Here is a 21,709-nt window from a genome sequence, read left to right on the forward strand (position 1 = left end):
AGAGAGAGGGACAGACAGAGGGACAGAGGGGACAGGGATGGGGAAAGGGACAGAGGGACAGAGGGACAGACAGAGGGACAGAGGGGACAGGGATGGGGAAAGGGACAGAGGGACAGAGGGACAGACAGAGGGGACAGGGATGGGGACAGGAAAGGGACAGGGACACCAGACAGGGACACGGCTGGAGCCACCTGGGATGGCAGAAAGTGTCCCCAGGCTGCCCCCAAAGTGTCCCCAGGCTGTCCCCAAGGATGTCCCCAAAGTGTCCCCAAGGATGTCCCCAAGGTGTCCCCAAGGATGTCCCCAAGGTGTCCCCAGATTGGCTTTGAGGTCCCTCCCACCCCAACCCCTCCCTGACCCCACAGGGGTCAGGAACCCCCAAATCTCAAACCCCAAAAATTCCAAATCTCAAATCTCAAATGCCAAACCCTGAAATTCCAAACCCCAAAACCCCAAACTCCAAAACTCGAAATCCCAAATTCCAAATCCCCAGACCCCAAACCAACACCAAAATCCCAACACTGAATGTCCAACACCAGAATTTTATTGGCACAGAGAACTCCAACAGTCCCAGCCCCAAACGGAACAAAAACCCCAAAACTGGTCACCAAAAAACCCCAAAATTGGATTTTATTTCAGAAAAACCCCAGGTGGTTTCAGCATATTCTGATTTTTTGAGTGTTCTATTCTGATTTTCAGGTGTTTTATTCTGATTTTTCCAGGTGTTTTATTCTGATTTTCCAGGTCTTTTATTCTGATTTTTCCAGATGTTTTATTCTGATTTTCCAGGTGTTTTATTCTGATTTTCAGGTATTTTATTGCTCAAACCCACCTCGGGTTGTGCTTGGCCACTCAGCTCTGAGATATGCAGGATTCAAAATTCAAATTAATTTCAAATTTTGTTTTAATTAGGGTAGGGAGAAGCCAAAAGGAGAATATTTGGATTTTTGAGGATTTATTTGGGTAAAATAAAAGCTGGAAGTAGAGTGGGAGGTCAAGAGGAAAAAAACAAAAAGTCGTACGTTGATTTTTGGGAAATAATTCCAGTTTTTGGTGAGGAATCCCAGCCCAAAAATGGATTTTGACCCCAAAATCCTGCTCTGCACCCAGAGGAATTCTGAATTCCAGCAAAACCAAAATAATTAAATTAAAATAAAAATGCATATCTCCTCCAAAGGGCCAAAGCCACAACAGAAATCCAAATTCAGCGTCACAGGCAGCAGGAATTGTCCAGCCCCACATTTATTGGGTTGAACGTTTCTACCAAAGCGTTACTGACACCAAAATGGGGGAAAATCCTCGTTTTCCATCTCTTGGGACGGAAAGGAGGGAACCTGGGGTGGAATTCCAGGGAAGATCTGAAATTTGGGGTGGAAAATCCAGAATTTGGGGAGGAAAATGTGAAATTTGGGGCGGAAAATCCAGAGTCTGGGGTGTGAAATGTGAATTTTGGGTGGATCCCAGGCAAACCGGAGCAAACGCAGCAGAGACAGCGCGGGAGGGAGGGGAGGGGGCCCGGGGGTCTTCATGGAAGAGAGCCTGGAGCTGGAATGAGAGAAACAGAGAGAAAAATGGGGGAAAAAGAGAGAAAAAAGGGAAAAAAGAGGGGGAAACAAAGAAAAGTAAAGAGAAAAAAAAAAAAAAAAAAGGAGGGGGAAAAGAGAGAAAGAGAGAGAAAAAGGGGGAAAAAAGAGAGAAAAAGAGGGGAAAAAGGGGCAAAAAGGGGGGAAAAAGAGAGGGCAAAACAAAGAAAAATAAAGAGGAAAAAAAAGGAGGGGGAAAAGAGAGAAAGAGAGGGAAATAAAGGAAAAAAAAAAAGAGGGAAAAAAGGAGGGGAAAGAGAAAAAAAAAAAGAGAGGGAAAAAGGGTAAAAATAGAGGAAACAGAGGGAGAAACAGAAAAAAAAAGGGAGAGAGAGAGACAGAGAAGAAAAAAGAGGGGGAAAAGGGGGAAAAGAGAGAAAAAAAGATTCTCAGAAATCCGAAAAACTCCCAACAAATGAAGATTTTGGGGTCTCTCAGCACCTCCAGAATGTCAAAAATCAGAGAAACCTCCAGAAATTAAAGTTTTGGGCTCACTCGGCGCCTCCAGGGCACCCAGACCCCACCAGAACTCCCCCAGAATTGCAGGAAAAGGGAGAATTTGGGTGTAAAAGCCAATTTTTTGGATGAGTTTGGCACTCACCTATTTGTTTGCCCTTTTCTGTCTGTACATCTGGATCATCCTCTGGCGGAAAATGTCAAAAGCATCTTCTTGGTTTTCCTCCCCTGCCACTCCCAAACCCTCCCCAGCTGAGGTTGCACCCCTGGGGAAGAAAATGTCACAAATTAGAACCAAAAAATCTGATTTTTTTCAATCCATTTCGCACCACTCGGTGCCTGGTGCAGCCAATTATTTAGAATTATTTTAATGTTTTCCCCTCAATTGCCATTAGAAGGTGAATTCCCAGTTGAAAAACGGGATTTTGTGGGAAAAAAATCAGGTGGGAGAGGGAATTGTGGAATAAGTTTTAAGTTTAGGTTTGGTTTTCTGTGGAAATATCTTGATTCTGGGCTTTGAGGAGGGGTCAGGGAATGGCAAAGAATTCTGGATAAAGGGGAATTTTATGGGAATTCAGGGAATTTCCCATATTAAACCTCTATTTTCCCCCATTAAAAACTCTTAATTCCCTCATTAAAATAATGAATTTCCCCTATTAAAAACCCTTATTTCCTCTATTAAAAACCCCTTATTTTCCCCTATTAAAACCTCTATTTCTCCTATTAAAAGCTCTAAATTTCCCACACTAAAACTCTTATTTTCCCCCCATTAAAATCCCCTATTTCCCCATTAAAACCCCCCTATTTTCCTCCATAAATCCCCCTATTTATCCCCCTATTTTCCCCCTTAAAACCCCCTATTTTTCCCCTATAAATCCCCCTATTTTCCCCCATTAAACCCCCTATTTTCCCCCATAAATCCCCTTATTTTCCCCCATTAAAACCCTTATTTTTCCCCCATAAATGCCCCTATTTTCCCCCATTAAAACCCCCATTTTAACCCCTATTTTTCCCCTATAAATCCCCCTATTTTCCCTCTATTTTCCCCCCATTAAAACCCTTATTTTTCCCCCATAAATGCCCCTATTTTCCCCTATAAATCCCCCTATTTTCCCCCATTAAAACCCCTTATTTTCCCCTATAAATCCCCCTATTTTCCCCCATTAAAACCCTTATTTTTCCCCCATAAATGCCCCTATTTTCCCCCATAAATCCCCCTATTTTCCCCCATTAAAACTCCTATTTTTCCCCATAAATGCCCCTATTTTCCCCCTATAAATGCCCCTATTTTCCCCCATTAAACCCCCTATTTTGCCCCATTCAAGCCCCTATTTTCCCCCTATAAATCCCCATTTTTCCCCCATTAAACCCCCTATTTTCCCCCATAAATCCCCACTTTTCCCCCATTCAAGCCCCTATTTTCCCCCTATAAATGCCCCTATTTTGCCCCATTCAAGCCCCTATTTTCCCCCATAAATGCCCCTATTTTCCCCCATTCAAGCCCCTATTTTCCCCCTATAAATCCCCCTATTTTCCCCCTATAAATGCCCCTATTTTTCCCCATTAAAGCCCCCTATTTTCCCCCATAAATCCCCCTATTTTCCCCCATTCAAGCCCCTATTTCCCCCCATAAATCCCCATTTCCCCCCTTACAGGTGCAGGGGCTCGCGGATGCCGCGGCCGCGCGTGCCCAGCCCGTGCCCCTCCTGCCAGCCCATCCTCTGCAGCATCTGGAACCCCACGTTCCTGGGGCTCAGCCTCTTCTGGGGCACCTCCAGCGCCCTGGGCTTCTGCAAGAACACGGGGAAAAATGGGGAAAAAAATATTAACATTTATTGGGGTGAAATGGGGGAAAAAAATATAAAATTTATCAGGGTGAAATTCCCATCCGCACCGGCGTAAATTGAATTTTTTTAAAGGAAATTCCTTATTTTAAATGAGATTTTAAAGGAATTCTCGTTCATTTAAAGGAATTTTAAAAGGATTTTTTTAAAAGGAATTTTCTTCTCTTAAATGAGATTTTTAAAGGAATTTTCTTATTGTTTAAGGAATTTTTAAAGGAACTTTTAAGTTTCTGGGGCTCAGCCTCTTCTGGGGAAAATGAGGGAAAATGGGAAAAAACTTTAAAAATAAAGGAATTTATTAGGGTGGTAAAATGTGTGAAATTCCCATCCAGACCAGTGTAAATTGAATTTTTTAAAGGAATTTTCCTTAATTCAAAGGAATTTTTAAAGGAACTTCCTCACAGTAATTTCCTTCTTTAAAAGGAATTTTAAAATAAAATTTAAAAAATTATTTTCCTTCTTTCCACATTGTTTTTTTCCCAAACCATTTCTCATTTCTGGCGGGATTCGGTGGCAGAAATGTGAATTTTTTACCTTTTTTTTCTTTGTGACAGGGCAGCCCCGGGGTCTGTCATAAGCAATCCTGACAGGTTCATGCACTGCAAGGCAAAAAACCCACAAAGTTCAGCTGGAAATTCAAATTATTTTAGTAAAAAAATTCAACTTTTTTCCTCTAAACCACAGCTAAAAATCCTCGAAAAATTCCATATCAAGCCTGGACCTAAAACAGAAGCAATAAGAAAAATTAGAGCAATAAAAAAGATCAGAATTAATGAAAGAAATCAATATAGCCTCAATTAAATAGAAATATATTGGCCCATAACAAATGATTTCTTCAGCTTCTCCTTTTAAAGTGAATTTTGTGCTCATTTTTGTATCAAAAAATACAATTTTTTAAGTGACAAAATACCTGAAAAATCAGGATTTTTGCCCAAATTATTTTCTGAAATATTTCGGTGCCCACTGACCTTTGGGCTGTTCTATTCTTTGCCACTTTAATGAAGATTTAAAGTGAATTTTGTGCTCATCTTTGTACCGAAAAACACAATTTTTTAAGTGACAAAACACCTAAAAAATCAGATTTTTTTACCCAAATCCTCATTTATGCCAGTATAAAATTTAACCCTTTCAGTGCCCACCGACCTTTGAGCTCAGATCCTTTTGGGGGGCCGGGATCACCCCAACCTTCAGGGACTGGGAGCTGAGTTTTGTATCGGAGAAATGCCATTTTTTAAGTGACAAAATACCTCCAAAATCAGAAGTTTTTGCCCAAATCCTCCTCTCTTTTACTATAAAATGTAACCCTTTGAGTGCCAACCCACCTTTGGGCTCCTGGATGAGGCAGATCTGTTTGGGGGCCGGGATCAGGCCCACCCTTAGCGACTTGGAGCTGACCTGCTTGCATTAAATAATCCCATTTTTAAAGCAGCAAAACACCTAAAGAATGGGGATTTATGCCCAAATCCCCTTTTTCTCCATACAGAACTTAACCCTTTCACTGCCAACCCACCTTTGGGCTCCTGGATGAGGCAGATCCGTTTGGGGGCCGGGATCAGGCCCACCCTCAGCGACTTGGAGCTGAGTTTCATATTGGATAAATGCCCCATTTTAGAGGAACAACACCTAAAGAACGGGTGTTTTTGCCCAAATCCCCTTTTTTTCCATACAGAATTTAACCCTTTCAGTGCCAACCCACCTTTGGGCTCCTGGACGAGGCAGATCCTTTTTGGGGCCGGGATCAGGCCCACCCTCAGCGACTTGGAGCTGACGCGTTTGAAAGCCACAACACCTAAAGAATGGGGATTTTTTCCCCAAATCCTCCTCTATTTAACAATAAAATTTAACCCTTTCGGCGCCAACCCACCTTTGGGCTCCTGGACGAGGCAGATCCTTTTTGGGGCCGGGATCAGGCCCACCCTCAGCGACTTGGAGCTGACGCGTTTGCGGGGGAAGCGCGCGCCGGGGCCCGGGCCGGGGGGTGCCTGTGTCGACAGAGTTGGGACAGCGCCGTCAGAGCGGCCGCGGGGCTGCACGTCACCTCCTGACACCTCCTCTCCTGCCACGGACACCACTTCTTCCTCTAGCTCTGTCACCCTTCTACCTGCTGCCACGGCCTCCTCATCATCCTCATCCTCCTCATCAGCTTGGGAGGGTTCAAACTCTGCTTCTTCCTCTTCTTCTTCTTCTTCCTCCTCTTCTTCTTCCTCTTCCTCCTCCTCTTCCTCGTCGTCCTCCTCGGTGTCCAGGGCTGTCCCCGCAGCTCGGGCAGCCTCGGCAGCCTCGGGGCTGAAGGTGATGGAGGGACACAGCTCCAGGACTTTCATGCGGTAGAATTTGAAGGCGGGGCTGGTTTGGTCCTGCAGGAACCTGGGGGGAGGAATGGGTGGTGAGGAATGGAAATGAGGGGGGAAAAGGGGGAAAATGAGGGGGGAAAATGCAGGGGGGATAAGGGGAAAAATGAGGGGGAAAAGGGGAAAAATGCAGGGGGGAAAAGGGGAAATATGAGGGGGAAAAGGGGAAAAATGAGGGGGGATAAGGGGAAAAATGAGGGGGGAAAAAGGGGAAAAATGCATGGGGAAAAAAATGAGGGGTGATAAGGGAAAAAGTTCAGGGAAATAACGTCAAAAATGCAGGGGAATATAAGGTAAAAAATGGTCAAAGTGCAGGGGAAAATAAAGTAAAAAATCCAGGAGTAATAAGGTGAAAAATCCAGGGGTAATAAGGTCAAAAGTCCAGGGGAAAATAAGGTCAAAAATCCAGGGAAATATGGTCAAAGTTCAGGGGGAAATATGGTCAAAAATCCATGGAAACAATATCAAAAATCCAGGGGAGACAAGTTCAAAAATGCAGGGGAAATAAGGTCAAAAATCCACGGAAACAATATCAAAAATCCAGGAAGATAAGGCAAAAAATCCAGGGAAGATAAAGTCAAGAATGCAGGGGAAACAAGGTCAAAGAGACAGAGAAATAAGGTGAAAAATCCAGGGGATGCAAGGTCAAAAATCCAAGGAAATGAAGGTCAAATGAATCCATTGGAATCATCTTGAGGATTCCCAGTTTCAGGGTTCAGGCTGGTGATTAGGCTCAAAAATAAACCAAGTTGATGATCAGAAATCAATACGTTTATGCATAAATGGGTTTTTTTCCCTGAGACATTTCAGATATTCAGCATCGACGGAGGTGCTGGGGCGCTGCCCCCAGTTCCTGTGCTCCTAAAGCCCCAAGGGCAGGGCAGGGATGTGGGCAGGGACGGGAGGGAGCAGGAGCTGGGACTCACCAGAGCTCGGGGTTGTCTGCACTGTTGTCAATGCTGAACTGCTCAATCTCCGGCCCTACCTGAGCCACAAACCTGGCCAGCTTCTCTGCAGTCTCCATGGTTTTGGCATCCACTGCAAGGAGCAAAGTGCTCTGGTGAAACGGGGCAGCAAAGCTGAGGGCTTCAAAATTCAGGGTCACGGAAATGGGGTTTGGGGCTTCCAGCAGGAATTTGTGTGTGGGTTGCAGCTTGGGTTTTTTCCTGGACACGGTTTGAAATTCCCAATCTCACCCCGGTCTGTTTTCCCTGCTGTAATTCAGAATTCCCAACGTAGCCCTGTTGGTTTTCCTGCTATAATGTAACATCCCAGCTCTAACCCTGCGTCAGTTTTTTCCCTGCTATAATTTAAATTCTCCATCTAACCCCATGTTAGTTTTCCCTGGACACAATTTAATATTCCCAAAATTTTTTGTTTTGTTTTTCTTTTGTTTTTGTTTTCCCCTGCTATAATTAAAAATTCCCAATCCAACCCCACATTAGTTACTTCTTTCCCTGCTACAATTTCAATTCCCAATCTAACCCCTGCTTGTTTTCCTGTACAGAATTTAATATTCCCAAAATTCCTGTTTGTTTTCCCCTGCTATAACTGAAATTCCCAATCCAACCCCTGTTTGCTTTTCCTGGATATAATTTAACATTCCCAATCCAACCCCATGTCAGTTAGTTTTTTCCCTGCCATAATTAAAACCCCAAACCCAGCCCCAAGGCCGCACTCACCATCAGCAAACTGTGATCCCAGCGCTGGGAGGAGCTCAGGATCTGCTGCCAAACCCTCAGGATCTGCTCTTCCCTCTGCTGCCACGGGCACCTGGCAGCTGCTGCTGGCACCTTGTGGGGCACAGGTGGCACCGGGGCCAGGCTGGGCCAGGCCAAGCTCTGCACCTGGAATGTTTTGGTGTGGGTGTTCCAGCCCCGTGCCAGCTGCGAGGTTCTGCTCTGGCTGTTTCATTCCTGTGCCAGCTGCAAGGTTTTGGCGTGGCTGCTCCAGCCCTGTGCCAGGTGGCACGTTTTGGTCAGGGTGTTTCGTTCCTGTGCCAGCTGACAGATTCTGGTTTGGCTGCTCCAGCCCTGTGCCAGGTGACAGATTTTGCTCTGGCTGTTTCACTCCTGTGCCAGCTGCAAGGTTTTGGTCTGGCTGTTCCAGCCCTGTGCCAGCTGGAACATTTCTGTCTGGCTGTTCCAGCCCTGTGCCACCTGACACATTTTGCTCTGGCTGTTTCACTCCTGTGCCAGCTGACAGATTTTGGTTTGGGTGTTTCACTCCTGTGCCCACTGGAACATTTTTGTCTGGGTGTTTCATTCCTCTGCCAGCTGGAACATTTCTGTCTGAACATTTCACTCCCGTGCCAGCTGACAGATGTTGCTCAGGGTGTTTCACTCCCGTGCCCGCCGACAGCAGGGTCTGGGTGCCAGTGCTCGCCCTCCTCACCCTCCTGGCACGGGCAGGGACAAGCCCAGGTGGTTTTTTCCTCTTGAAAAGTCTCCTTTTGATGCTGGCCACCCTCCTGGCATAGAGCATGGCCCTCAGGGCCTCGGGGGCTGCTGCCTCCCCTGCCAGGCTGCTCCTCTGCACCTCCGACAGCCTCAGCCGGTAGTACTTGTACTCCAGGCTGTCCTCCTCGGACAGGAACCTGAGAAACACACAAAAAATGGAGAAATCAGCTCAAAATATCCATATTTTACTGTGGTACTTGTACTCCAGGCTGTCCTCCTCGGACAGGAACCTGAGAAACACACAAAAAATGGAGAAATCAGCTCAAAATATCCATATTTTACTGTAGTACTTGTACTCCAGGCTGTCCTCCTCGGACAGGAACCTGAGAAACACACAAAAAATGGAGAAATCAGCTCAAAATATCCATATTTTACTGTGGTACTTGTACTCCAGGCTGTCCTCCTCGGACAGGAACCTGAGAAACACACAAAAAATGGAGAAATCAGCTCAAAATCTCCATATTTTACTGTAGTACTTGTACTCCAGGCTGTCCTCCTCGGACAGGAACCTGAGAAACACACAAAAAATGGAGAAATCAGCTCAAAATATCCATATTTTACTGTGGTACTTGTACTCCAGGCTGTCCTCCTCGGACAGGAACCTGAGAAACACACAAAAAATGGAGAAATCAGCTCAAAATATCCATATTTTACTGTGGTACTTGTACTCCAGGCTGTCCTCCTCGGACAGGAACCTGAGAAACACACAAAAAATGGAGAAATCAGCTCAAAATCTCCATATTTTACTGTAGTACTTGTACTCCAGGCTGTCCTCCTCGGACAGGAACCTGAGAAACACACAAAAAATGGAGAAATCAGCTCAAAATCTCCATTTTTTACTGTGGTATTTGTACTCCAGGCTCTCCTCCTCGGACAGGAACCTAAGAAACAGAAAACAAAGGAGAAACCTGATTAAAATCTCAATATTTACAGTCTCAACCTGTAGTATTTGTACTCCAGGCTCTCCTCATCGCACAGGAACCTCAGAAACACAAAAAAAATGAGGGATCTGTTGAAAATCTCAATTTTTTACTGTGATATTTGTACTCCTCATCACCCAGGAACCTGAGAAACTTAGAAATAGGAAAATTCAGCTCAAAATCTCCATTTTTGAAGCAAAACCCCCTCAGCATTCCAGTTCATTTGTTTGTTCCAGGTGTTCAGCATGAGGCTGAGCAGGTTTTTCTGGGATCAAGGGAATAAATAATCGACAGGAGTTCATCAGCTCACACACCTGGAGGAGCCTCAGCTCCCCCTTTTCCAAATTCCAGTTTCCCCTGCAATTCTAAACCCTGGCACCTCGCTGGGTGTCTCCATCATTTGCTCCTAAAAGCAAAGGAATTTGCTCCTAAAATGCAAATTCCTTTGAACACCTTGAATTTGGATCACAAAGAGCCATTATTGACACATCAAAAGCAGCAACACAAACACCAGGAGCATTTCCAGGGATAATTAACAGCAGGAAAACATTTCCCCCCTAAAAAAAAGTAAAAAAAAAAAAAAAAAAAAAAATTAAAAACCCCTAAAAAATTTAAAAAGCCTAAAAAAATATACAACAGGCTTTGATCATTCCCACGGAGTGAAGGGCTGAAGTTTTAATGAATTTAACCCGAATTTGCCAGCCGGCTCCCACACACCCACCAGTATTCAGGAGAGTTTTTCTGGGCATTCCTGTCCTTGGCAGACAAAGTTCCTGCCACGATGCTGCTCACCAGCTGCTCAATGGTGTCCAGAACCCTCCTGTCAGCTCGCTGGGGGGCTGTGGGGAGAAAGAAATCCCATCAAAAACCCCCCACATAAATAAATATACAATAAATATATCTATAAATCGCAAAAAAAAAAAAAAAAAAAAAAAAGCAAAACTTTATTATTTATTAAAAACACCCTGGTTTAAAAAACACGTCCACAGCCATGCCAGGCGAGTGGAATCATCCTTAAAAAGGCAATTTCTTACTGCAGCAAAAGGAGTTTTGGTGGAAAATCAGTTTATTGGAATGCTGCTCTGAGGGCTGGGTGAGAAATTTTCAACCATTTGGTGCCAGTGCTGCAAAACCTCCCTGAGAAGGGATCTGAGGCTCAAGGAAAAAACAGGTTTTTAGGGAAAAAATAGGTTTTTAGGGAAAAAAGGACGAATTAGGAATGTTTTAGGCAGGAGGAAACACTGGCCCAGCTCAGCGATGGGATTTGAACACCTCCAAGGGAATGCACGTGGATCTGATTAAAGTGGTGATGGTGACATCCCCAGATTTGCATACATGCAAATATTTACTCTGCAATTAAGGCAGTTAGAGGTTGGTCCTGGTTTCCCTGCCTTGAGGTGGTGAAATTGGGGTGAAAATCTTGGATTTAAGAGAGAAGGAGAAGAAAGGACACAATTTCACCACAAAAACTCCCACAGACTCCCTGACTGGGATTCACCTGGAATTCCAGCCCTGAGTGGGGACTCCCCTGGGATTCCCGAGTCAGGAATTCCCTCCCTGACTGGAATTCACCTGTTATTCTCTCCCTGAGTGGGATTTACCTGGAATTCACCTGTTATTCCCTCCCTGAGTGGGATTCACCTGGAATTCACCTGTTATTCCCTCCCTGACTGGAATTCACCTGGAATTCCCTCCCTGCCCCAGTCCTGAGTGGGATTCACCTGGAATTCACCTGTTATTCCCTCCCTGAGTGGGATTCACCTGGAATTCATCTGTTATTCCCTCCCTGAGTGGGATTCACCTGGAATTCACCTGTTATTCCCTCCCTGAGTGGGATTCCCGAGTCAGGAGTTCCCTCCCTGAGCACAGCACAGGAACGAAGCCCCTGCTGCAGGGCAGCTCCCTGCCCGTTACCTCTGGCCTCGGGGGAGGCTGCTCGGAGCTGCTCCCCGGCTCCTGCCCCTGCCTGTCTCATCTGGATGGGGCAGCCGCTCTTGTCCAGCCAGGCCTTCAGGTGCTCGATGTACTCCCTGCCAAAGAGCGTGGAGTCGTCGAAGTTGGGGAAGGCCGTGGGCGCCGGGGCCATCTCCTGCAGCCCCACGGCCTCCAGGATCTTCTCCTGCCTGAAGCCGGAGGCCAGGGCGAAGGTCTGGCCCAGCAGGGCCAGGGATTTCCTGCACAGGGACACGGTGGTCTCGAAGGCGCCGGCCATCTCCCGGGGGCTGCCGAAGCCGTTGGTTTTGAGGCTCAGCTCGTAGGCGTTGCAGGCCATCAGCAGAGGGGTCACCCCCTTGAGGAGGCGGTCCTGCAGCCTCATGATGTACTTGTCGAAGGGCTTGATGATCTCAAAGAAGCAGTTCTTGGTTTTCACGGCGCCCTTGTCCAGCAGCATGTTCAGGAACTCGTTGTCCACCTTGGGCGTTTTCAGGGCGGCGTGCTGCAGGCTCTTGATGGTGAAGAAGCAGTAATCCCTGTGCTCGGGCCTCAGGGAGCACTTGAAGGAGGCCAGCATCTTGGCACAGGTCTCGGTCTCCAGCTCGAAGAGGGCCCCGAAGAGCCGCGAGAACTCGGCGTCGCTGCGGACGGCGTGGAACCCGGCCCACCTGATGATCTCCATGCCGAAGGTGGAGAAGATGTCCGATTTGTCCACCGGGTCGAGGCTGAGGCTCCTGAAGACGTGGGCGGGCTTTGGCAGCCTCAGGACGGCTCTCTGGGGCGCCACGGGGTGCGGGGGCAGCTTGGGGTGCTGCTGGAGGGGCCCCGGCCTCTGCTCACCCACTTCCAGAGGCTGCTCCAGAGCTTTGGGATCCAGGCCCGGCTGCGCCTTCTTCACGCTCCACTTCTTGAGGGGGCTTTTGAGGTCTCCTTTGAACACCTTGGCCTTCAGCACGCCCCTGCTGAGGCGCTTCCCCCTGAGCCCTCTCGCCCTGCCCGTGCCTCCCCTGCGCGCCCGGAACTCGCCGTCCTCGGCCTCGTGCTCCTGATCCCCCGCGCTGCCGTACTCCTCCTCCTCCATCAGCCCGGGGGACCTGAAATCCCCCAGGAGCTCCGGGGAGCCGAACCCCGCTGCGCGCCGCCCGCCGGGCTCCCAGCAATCCGAGGAGGGGCCGTAATCCCGGTACTCCTGCTGCCCGTACTCCCGGCCGTGGGGAGCGGGGCGCTGCCCAAACTCCCTGCTTGGGGCGGCCGCACGGCCGAATTTCCTGTAATCCTGGCCAAACTCCCGCTCCCGGGGCGCAGGGCGGGAGAAGCGTCCGTGGAAATAATTCTCCTTGCGGGGCAGGGGGCTGGCGGCGCGGTAGGAAGGGCCGGGGTAGCTCTGCCCGGGGTAATCCTCCCCGGGGTAGCTTTCCCCGGGATAGTTCTCCCCTGGATACTCCTCCCCGGGGCGGCTCTCCCCAGGGTAATCCTCCCCGGGCTCCTGGCTCCAGTCCTGGTGCTGGCAGTTGGCCGGAGGGAAGCGCCCATCGTGCTGGAAGCTCTCGTGGTAGTGGGGCCGGGGCAGCCGGGAGGGAGCTGGGCAGAGGAATTAAACCAGAGGGTGAAAAGAGTCAAAATGGGGAGATTTCTGTGGGAAATCCACGTCAGCACATTCCCATCCCCGTACTCCAATCCCTAAGTTCAAGAGCTCAAGTTCTCCTCCAAACCAAATTTTTCCTTCTCATCTTGGTCTTCTACTTGAGACACAAAACCCACCAGAACTCTGAACTTTCAGCTTTCCCAGAATTTATAAATTGTCAAAGACATCCAAGCTTTGGCCAATCCCCACCTCGCCACCCAGCCCAGAATTCCCATTCCACAGCTGGACAGGAACTCGGATTTTCTGCAAACTCAACCACAATTCTCTCGTTACCGCAGGAAATTCTCATTACCCAAGACCCTTGTTCCCCAGTCCCAGAGGTTCAATTCAGAAAGTAAAGAATACTTGGAAAAAAGAATAGAAGTGTTTAATATGAATGATTTCTTCGGGGCTCATGCAACTCTAAAAATAGCCAGACTTCATTTTAAAGCTCTCTTGTGAATGTCCATCCCTGGGAATGCAACCCAAGTGTCTTGCTGGGCATTTTACATCCCAAATCTCGGGACCACCATTTGCGTTACGTTCATGAGGTCAATGCCCTGCTTTGAGCTTTTTTCCCCAAAAACAGCACCAAGCACAAAGACCCAAAGGCTTCCAGGGCACTCCTGCATTTATTTAACTTCTAATCCATGACCAGAATTCCATCCTGCAGCCCTGGAGACCCGCCTGGACCCGGACCCGCTCTGCCATGCTGAAGACAATTCCTTTGTCTCAATTCCCATTTTTTATCCCCGTTCCGGTGCCAGTCCTTGCCCAGCTGTTCTGCTGCCTCTTCCATTAAAACGGATGTGGAAAAACAGCGGCGCCAGGCCAATAAATAAATAAATAAATTAATTAATTAATTAATCAATAAATGGCAGGCGCTGCCGGGCTGCTCCCGCCATCCCGGCTCTCCTACCTGGGAAACGATGGCCGGGATCCCCCGCGGCACCGCTCCGGTACCGCTTCACCTTGTCCTGCACCACGGCCTCGAACGAGTCGCGGGTGATCCTCCGAGAGGCCATCTTCCCCTCACGGTACCGGGCACGGCCTGCCGCGGGCCCGGGCTCCCGCCGCGGCCTGAGGGGAGGCGCAGCCTGAGGGGAGCCGCACGCTTCCCCGCCGCCCCCCGCGCAGCGCCGGGAGGAGCAACCGGAGCCGGAGCCCGAGCCCGGCCCGCCCTCACCGAGGCGGCCCCGGCGCCGCCGCCGCCTCCCGCCACACCGGGGCCTCCCGCTGGCCACGCCCCCTCCCCGGTAGACACGCCCCTCCCGCTGATGGCCACGCCCCTCCCGGAGACACCGGGTGGACACGCCCCCCTAGGCCACGCCCCCGCACCGGTATAACCACGCCTTTCTTCCGCACGGGCCACGCCTCCTCACGCGTTAACCACGCCCCCGCGTCCCTCCCCCTCCCGCCGCGCCTGCGCTGCGCGGAGCCGTGCGGGCGGGCGCGGGACGCTGCCGGTAAGCGGGACGGGAGCGAGGGGAGCGGGCCGCGGCCTCCCGCTCTGAGGGACCCGCCGCTGCCCTGCGGGCGCGCCCGGGCACGCTGCGCCTACTGCGCGTGCGTGGGAGCGGCGCGCGTGCGCGTTGCCGCCCTCCGCGTTCTTTTTCGCTCGGCGTGAGGGCGAGCGGTGCGAATTGGGGCCGCGGCGCACGCGCAGAGGGCACGTACGGCGGCCGAGCGGGGCCGTCCCGCCCTCGCCTTTTGTGCGGCGGGGGCGGCCGGCGGGAGCCCAGGTGGGTCGTGAGGGGCAGCGGGGCCGCGGGTGCGCCCGGAGCTCCCCCGGCACCGCCGCCTCCCTGCGGGGCTCTCTCCGCGTCTCTGGGAGCTGCGGGGCCCGCTGAGGGCTGTGGGATGCGCCGGGGCCCGGGGGAAGCGGGGCAGGGCGGGCTGAGGGCCGGGGCCGTGAGCGGGCGCGGTGCCCTCAGCGCTGCAGCGAGAGCCCCGTCACGGTGGCAGCTCTGAAACCCCACGGAAATCCAGAAATGCTGCTGAAATGCCTCCTTATCCCTCTTCCCTGCTGTCCTTTCCCCATTAACTAAAACAGCGGCCGTGCCTTTGAGCAGCGGGTATCTGATTCAGAGTTCTGAGCCTTTGTCTGAGGGAGGAACCGGCCCCTTGCTCGGGCTCTGCTGAAAGGTTTTAGGCATTGAGAAGGTTTTACACCAAACGAGCCGTGCCTCTGTCAGCAGCAGGACACCGAGGCGGCCCCAGCCCGTGCCGGCACCATGGGCTCCAAGCAGATCGCCCAGGAGACGTTCGATGAGGCGGTGCAGGAGAACATCACCGAGTTCGAGATGGAGCCCGAGGAGGCTGTGAGAGAAGCCGTGCTGCAGTTCGAGGCCCAAGGTACCGTGCACTCTGCAGGCTGGGCTCTTTTACACATCCTCAGGGTTTAAAGGAGTCCCGCAGGCAGAGGTGGGTCGTGCAGCATTGGAAAGGAGCCTTTGTGAAATGGAGCAGAGACACCGTTAATGCTGACCTGCTTTTGTGGATTAATTATGACTGCAAAACTGCTTAGAGGGAAGCTGGAAGGCAAAATTTGGTCAGTGAAATTAAATTCCTTCTTTTTGCCCCCCTCAACTGACATCTAGCTTTGTTCCAGGCAGAATCTGGCCTTACAGTCAGAATTGAACATTTCAGCATGTTTACAAATTCATCTTTGTTCTCTGTGGTTACCTTGGCAGCTTTTCCCTAGAACTGGAACTGATACTGTTTATTTGACTCCAATTGTCCTGGAACCAGTATTAAACTTGGTTTTATTTCCCCTTTTAGGTGTGGACCTGAGCAATATTGTGAAGGCTGTACGACCTCCTGCCTCTGAGAACGGGCAAAGGGAAAAGCACCAAATCCTGCTGGTAGGAGCACAGATTGCTGCTCTCTCTCTCTCAGGGTTATATAATAATAATAACATAAATACTAGGCCAACTTCTGCCTCTGCCCCATTTCTCTGGGAGCTCTTCAGGCAGTTAATCCTATTTATTCTGCAAATATAAAACATTCCAGGAGCACCTTGCGCTTTGCAGGGAGGGCTCTGTGTAGGTGAGCTGGGCTCAGGCTCTGCTCCTGGGGCAGGACAGGAGGGAACAGCCTCAGGGTGTGCCAGGGGAGGCTCAGGTGGGACATGTGGAGGGATTTCCTCGTGGGGAGGGTGCTCAGGGCTGCCCAGGGAGGTTTGGGGTCCCCGTCCCTGGAGGTGTCCCATGGGTGACAGGAGGTGGCTCTGGGCTGGGGACACGGTGAGGATCAGCCTCACTTAGCCCAGGCTGCTCCAAGCTCTGTCCAGCCTGGCTGTGGACACTTGCAGAGCTGGGATGAGCTGGTTAGACCCAGTTCAGCTGGTTCTGGTGCCCAGGGGAGCTGTGGCAGTGGTGGCACAGGGAGCCCCAGTCCCTGCAGGGGTTGTGTGCGCAAATCCCGATCACCATAAACCACCGCTCCCATTACTCCAAACTGATTTCCAGCCTCAGAACCCCCACGCTGCTGTTCCTCCTGAGCCCTTCAGGTGCAGCACTAACCCTCGGTGCGTCCCCCAGACCCCGGGCACGGGGAGCCCCTGTCCCGGCAGGGGCTGTGTGCGCAAATCCCGATCACCATAAACCACCGCTCCCTTTACCCCAGACCGAGTTCCAGCCCCAGAACCCCCACCCCGCTCTTCCCCCTGCACGCTGAGGTGCAGCACTAACCCTCGGTGTGTCCCGCAGACCCTGGAGAGCCTGGCCAGGGCCGTGGCAGAGCAGGACGTGGCGCAGCTGCCGCAGCAGCTGGCGGCGCTGGCGGCGCAGTGCAAGGAGCAGCTCGCCTTCCGCTGCCTGGCCGGCCGCCACGGCGCCTACGCCGCGGTGCTGTCGGCCTGCGGGCTGGCCGCGGGGGACAGGGAGCTGCTGCTGCGGGCCCTGGCCGCGCTGGCCGCCCTGCTGGACGGGCAGCCGGACCTGCTGGACGCGGCGGGGCGGGAGCTGCTGCTGCGCGGCCTGCGGGAGCGGCGCGGGGACGCCGAGCTGACGCTGGCCGGGATCCGCTGCGTGCGCCACGCCTGCCTCAAGCACGAGCACAACAGGCAGGCCTTCGTGCGGGGCGGCGTGCTGCCCGCGCTCACCGGGGCCATCACCGGGGCCCTCGCCCGGCGCGGCAGCGCCGCCGAGCTCGTCAGGACCGCCGCCTCGGCCCTCAGGGTCATGACCTTCGACGATGACATCCGAGTGCCCTTCGGGCACGCCCACGACCACGCCAAGATGATCGTGCTGGAGAACGACGGGCTGAGAGTCCTCATCGAGGCTGCTAAAGGTGAAAGGGACCTGGGGATGCTGATCCTCGTGGGGAGCACCTGGGGTTTCTTCTCACTGTCTCTGGAATCACTTGTGATTTCTTCTCACTATCTCAGGAATCACTTGCGGTTTCTTCTCACTATATCAGGAATCACTTGTGGTTTCTTCTCTGGAATCACTCATGATTTCTTCTCCCATTGTCTCAGGAATCCCTTATGATTTCTCTTCTCCCATTCTCTGATTTCTTCTCTCATTGTCATAACTTGAAGCTCCTTCAAGGAGGTGATTAAAGAATTTGTCACTCAACTGGGGTTTAGTTCTATCCCTGAAATGTGCCCTGAGAGAGCCAGAAAGTGCCACTGTGGTGCTGCTGATAGCCTGTGGGGCAGTCAGATGATCAAAACAGTTTTTCAGTGTATTTAGGAAGTTTTACAGGCTCAGGGCCCTCTTGTCTCTGCTCACTGCCTCTGGTCCAGAGAGGACATTGTGAACAAAGTGAGCAGGTGTCATCTCCCCTGCTTTAATACATAGAACAAAATGCAGTGTTCCCTGCGTAATTAACCAAAGTAAACCCCGTTAATTGTGCAGTAATGACTGCATCCCTCTCTCCTCCGCAGCCTTCAGGGATAACTCTGCGGTTCTCAGCGAGCTCTGCGCCACCCTCTCCCGCCTCTCCGTCAGGAACGAGTTCTGCCAGGAGATTGTGGACCTGGGGGGCTTGAATTTCATGGTGACTCTGCTGGCTGACTGCATGGAGCACGCTGTGAGCAGCGGGGAGCCGCTGGGCTGGGCTGGGCTGGGCTGGGGGCATCTCATCCCCAGCAAGGGGCTCATGGCAGTGGGTGAGCCTCGGCCTGTGGTGCTTTCTGGGTTCCCCAGACGGAGGAGGAATGAAGGAATCTGACTCCATGTTCTTAGAAGGCTAGTTTATTATTTCATGATGCTAGAATATGTTATATTAAAGAATGCTGTTCTAAAGAATAGAGAAGGGATGCAGACAGAAGGCTACAAAGAATGAGAATGAAAACTCGTGACTCCTTCCAGCGTCTGACACAGCCTGACCTTGATTGGTCATTAAGTTAAAACAATTTACATGAAACCAACCAAACAGTCTCCAAACCACATTCCAAAGCAGCAAAACACAGGAGAAGCAAATGAGATGATTATTGTTTTCCTTTTTCTCTGAGGCTTCTCAGCTTCCCAGGAGAGAAATCCTGGCAAAGGGATTTTTCCAGAAAATATGACAGGGACACTGAATTGTTTTGGTTTTCCCCCAAAAAGAGACTTTAAACAAAGCATTTGGATGCTCAGGTCCCAGAGGTTGGTGTCTGGTTTTTTCAGCCTCGGTGATGCTCTGGCAGAGGTTTCCAAGGTCCCTTGTGCAGCAGGGCAGTGACTGCGGGCAGAGTTTTGGTAGCTGATAATTACCACAGGTGTTTTCGTGGAATGGGGATGCTGTGCTTTGCTCTCTGAGCTGCCCAGCTCTGTGCTGCTCTCTGAGCTGCTGTTCCCGCGGGCAGGACGTGGTGAAGCAGGTGCTCAGCGCCATCCGCGCCGTGGCCGGCAACGACGACGTCAAGGACGCCCTCGTGGACGCCGGGGCCACCGAGCTCATCGTGCTGGCCATCAGCCACCACCTGGGCAACCCGCAGGTACCCCCTGAGCACCCTCAGGAACCACCTGGGCACCCTCAGGACCCCTGGGCAACCCTCAGGTACCCCCTGGGCATCCTCAGGTACCCCCTGGGCATCCTCAGGTACCCCCTGGGCACCCTCAGGACCCCTGGGCAACCCTCAGGTACCCCCTGAGCACCCTCAGGTACCCCCCAGAGCCCTGGGAGCCCCTCTGGGTGGGGATGGAGCTCTGCTGGAGCTGCAGGATGTGTGTGTGCAGCTGAGCAGTGCATAGACCTTGACCTTGGCCACAGAATCCAATATTTGTGTGAATTTAGGGGTTTTCCACCTTGTAGTGTTTATTTTTCTTATTCCTCAATGAGATGGATGGCGGGGATGGCGGTTGGTGTGCAAACACACAGTTATCAAGGTTGGAAATATCTCTAAGATCACAATCCCAACCCTCCCCTTGCTTTACGTGCCAGAGCAGCGGGAGAAGCTTCAAAACAATTCAAACCCCTCCAAAAGCGCCCTGCCAGGAAGGGAAGGCCGCTTTCCCTGGCTGCAGGGCAGGGGGGCAGGCAGTGAGCTGACTCAGTGCTCCCTGTGCTTGCAGATCTGCGAGCAGGGCTGCGCTGCCCTGTGCATGCTGGCCCTGCGCAAGCCCGAGAACTGCAGCGTCATCGTGGAGGGCGGCGGGGCCCTGGCTGCCCTGCAGGCCATGAAGGCTCACCCGCGGGAGGTGGCTGTGCAGGTGGGTCCCTCACAGCACGGGCTGGGGCGGGCAGGGCTGTCCTCTGAGCCCTGGGCGTTCTCAGGAGTCCTCTGAGCCCTGGGCTTCCATCAGAATTCCTCTGAGCCCTGGGTGTCCTCAGGAGTCCTCTGAGCCCTGGGCTTGCCTGCAAAGCCCAGAGACCTCTGGGCTTCCCTGTAACACCCACTGACCCAACGGTTCCCTGCAGCCCCTGGTGACCCCGTGTCCGTGTGTCCGTCCCCAGAAGCAGGCGTGCATGCTGATCCGGAACCGGGTGTCGCGCAGCCGGGAGCTGTGAGCCCCATTGTTCCCTGCAGCCCCCAGTGACCCTGTCTGTCTGTCTGTCTGTCTGTCCGTGTGTCCGTCCCCAGAAGCAGGCGTGCATGCTGATCCGGAACCTGGTGTCGCGCAGCCGGGAGCTGTGCGGGCCCATCCTGGCGCTGGGGGCCGAGGTGCTGATCGCCGAGGCGCGCGCCGCCCACCGCGACTGCGACGACGTGGCCAGGGCCGCGCTCAGGGACCTGGGCTGCCAGGTGGAGCTGCGGGAGCTCTGGACGGGCCAGAGGGGCGGCCTGGCTCAGTGAGGGCTCCTGGCAGCAGCAGCAGGGAGGGTGCAGAGTGCCCGAGCCCCCGGGCCTGGCGGAGGCGGCGTTGGATGGAGCTGCCTTGGATGGGTCTGCCATGGATGGGTCTGCCATGGATGGTCCTGCCCGACGGAGCAAACCCAGCCCGGGGAGGCTGCAGGGAACTTGGACCTGGGGAGCTGCAGCTGAAACGGCTTCTGCATTCACAGCCTGCACACCAGCTCTGTGTAGTGGTCATTGCCTGGATCGTCTCATGGCCGAGGATGATCTGCTCCCCCAGGCAGGACGGGGCTGTTGTCACTGCTCCGGTGCCCCGGTGACAGCAGGGCTGGCTCTGTCCTGCCCGGTTTGCTGCTGGTTCCATTTGTGCCCCACTCAGGGGCTGCGTCAGGAGGAGCCCCAGCGTTTGTGAATGTGCTCTCTCTGTCCCGTTGCCCTGTTCTTTTACTGCTGACCCCACTCTTGTGTCGCTGCTTTGTTTGGGATTTTTCCGCCAGCGTAACGTTTTAAACAAAAACAAAAAAAAACAACAAAAAAATACAAAAAATAAGAAAAGAAAAAAAAGGCAAAGTAAGGATTTGGGATGACATCCAAAGGAACTGTTGGCATCCAGGAGGAAAGTTCACGTTCTCCCTCAGTGAGAGGAGCAGGGCAGAGACTGGCAGTGGTGTGGACCAGGCAGGCGCTGGTGCCACTGGCAATCCCATCCCAGGCTTTGTCACCCCTTGGCACTGCCCGGGACCCAGGAACGTTTCATTGCAGTGAGCAATGAACCTCACAGACGGAGGCAGAGCTGGGGCTCTGTGGGCCAGAAAGGCTCTGAAGCCTCAGCTCAAGGCTCTGCTGCTGAGCCTTCCTCCTGTGCCGCTGCCAGTTTTGTGAGTGGATGTTTTTAATGTGATGCTCTCTGTAAAAATGGTGACCTTATAAAACACACAAACCTTGCAGGGCTGCGTGGCTCTTTTTGTGAGCCTGGCTGGAAGGGCCCCAGAGGGGCAAGAGCTGGGGAGAAGGTGCAGAATGACATCTTTGGGGGGTTTTGGGGAGAACTGAGGGCAGTGGGTTTGGGGCAGCCCGGGGCTCCCGAGCTTTGCCTTCCTGGTGGGTTTGGGGTGGGAGAGCAGCTCCAAAGGCTGGGGGGGATCAAACGGGGGATTCCTGCCGGATTTCATTTCCTTCCCAAGGGCTGGGGCAGAATCCAACCCGCGGGATTTCAGTTCCATCCCCTTTGACCGAGAGCGGCTGGAGCTGAGCGCCCACCGCCACTGCCCCCAGGACCGGGCCGAGCCGCTGCCCGCAGGACACCGGGGCC

The 21,709-nt window shown here is 52.3% G+C and overlaps 2 protein-coding genes across 5 annotated transcripts; one reads left to right on the forward strand and one right to left on the reverse strand.

Moving 5' to 3' along the window:
• Positions 1–528: 528 nt before the first annotated feature.
• SUGP2 (SURP and G-patch domain containing 2) lies at positions 529–14,370 on the reverse strand. The gene is made up of 10 exons (XM_059489827.1): positions 14,092–14,370; positions 11,528–13,129; positions 10,335–10,452; positions 7,917–8,830; positions 7,161–7,272; positions 5,748–6,250; positions 4,418–4,482; positions 3,693–3,829; positions 2,185–2,305; positions 529–1,545 (listed from the first exon to the last, which is right to left on the reverse strand). The coding sequence occupies exons 1-9, from the start codon at positions 14,195–14,197 to the stop codon at positions 2,185–2,187; spliced, it is 3,678 nt and encodes a 1,225-aa protein (XP_059345810.1). The 5' UTR covers positions 14,198–14,370; the 3' UTR covers positions 529–1,545.
• A 256-nt stretch (positions 14,371–14,626) lies between these two features.
• Positions 14,627–21,346, forward strand: ARMC6 (armadillo repeat containing 6). 4 transcript variants are annotated; one of them, XM_059489823.1, is made up of 8 exons: positions 14,627–14,638; positions 15,371–15,527; positions 15,954–16,036; positions 16,883–17,465; positions 18,064–18,209; positions 18,967–19,098; positions 19,676–19,813; positions 20,185–21,346. In XM_059489823.1, the coding sequence occupies exons 2-8, from the start codon at positions 15,407–15,409 to the stop codon at positions 20,395–20,397; spliced, it is 1,416 nt and encodes a 471-aa protein (XP_059345806.1). In that variant the 5' UTR covers positions 14,627–14,638; positions 15,371–15,406; the 3' UTR covers positions 20,398–21,346. The 4 variants fall into 4 exon arrangements, with proteins under 4 accessions (XP_059345806.1, XP_059345809.1, XP_059345807.1 ...); XM_059489826.1 differs by lacking the exon at positions 14,627–14,638 and adding an exon at positions 14,852–14,914; XM_059489824.1 differs by lacking the exon at positions 14,627–14,638 and adding an exon at positions 14,899–14,914 and having other exon boundaries at positions 15,368–15,527.
• The last annotated feature ends 363 nt before the right edge of the window (positions 21,347–21,709 follow it).

Source organism: Ammospiza nelsoni, chromosome 27 (genome assembly GCF_027579445.1).
Source record: "Ammospiza nelsoni isolate bAmmNel1 chromosome 27, bAmmNel1.pri, whole genome shotgun sequence".
In the NCBI taxonomy this organism is placed as follows: domain Eukaryota; kingdom Metazoa; phylum Chordata; class Aves; order Passeriformes; family Passerellidae; genus Ammospiza; species Ammospiza nelsoni.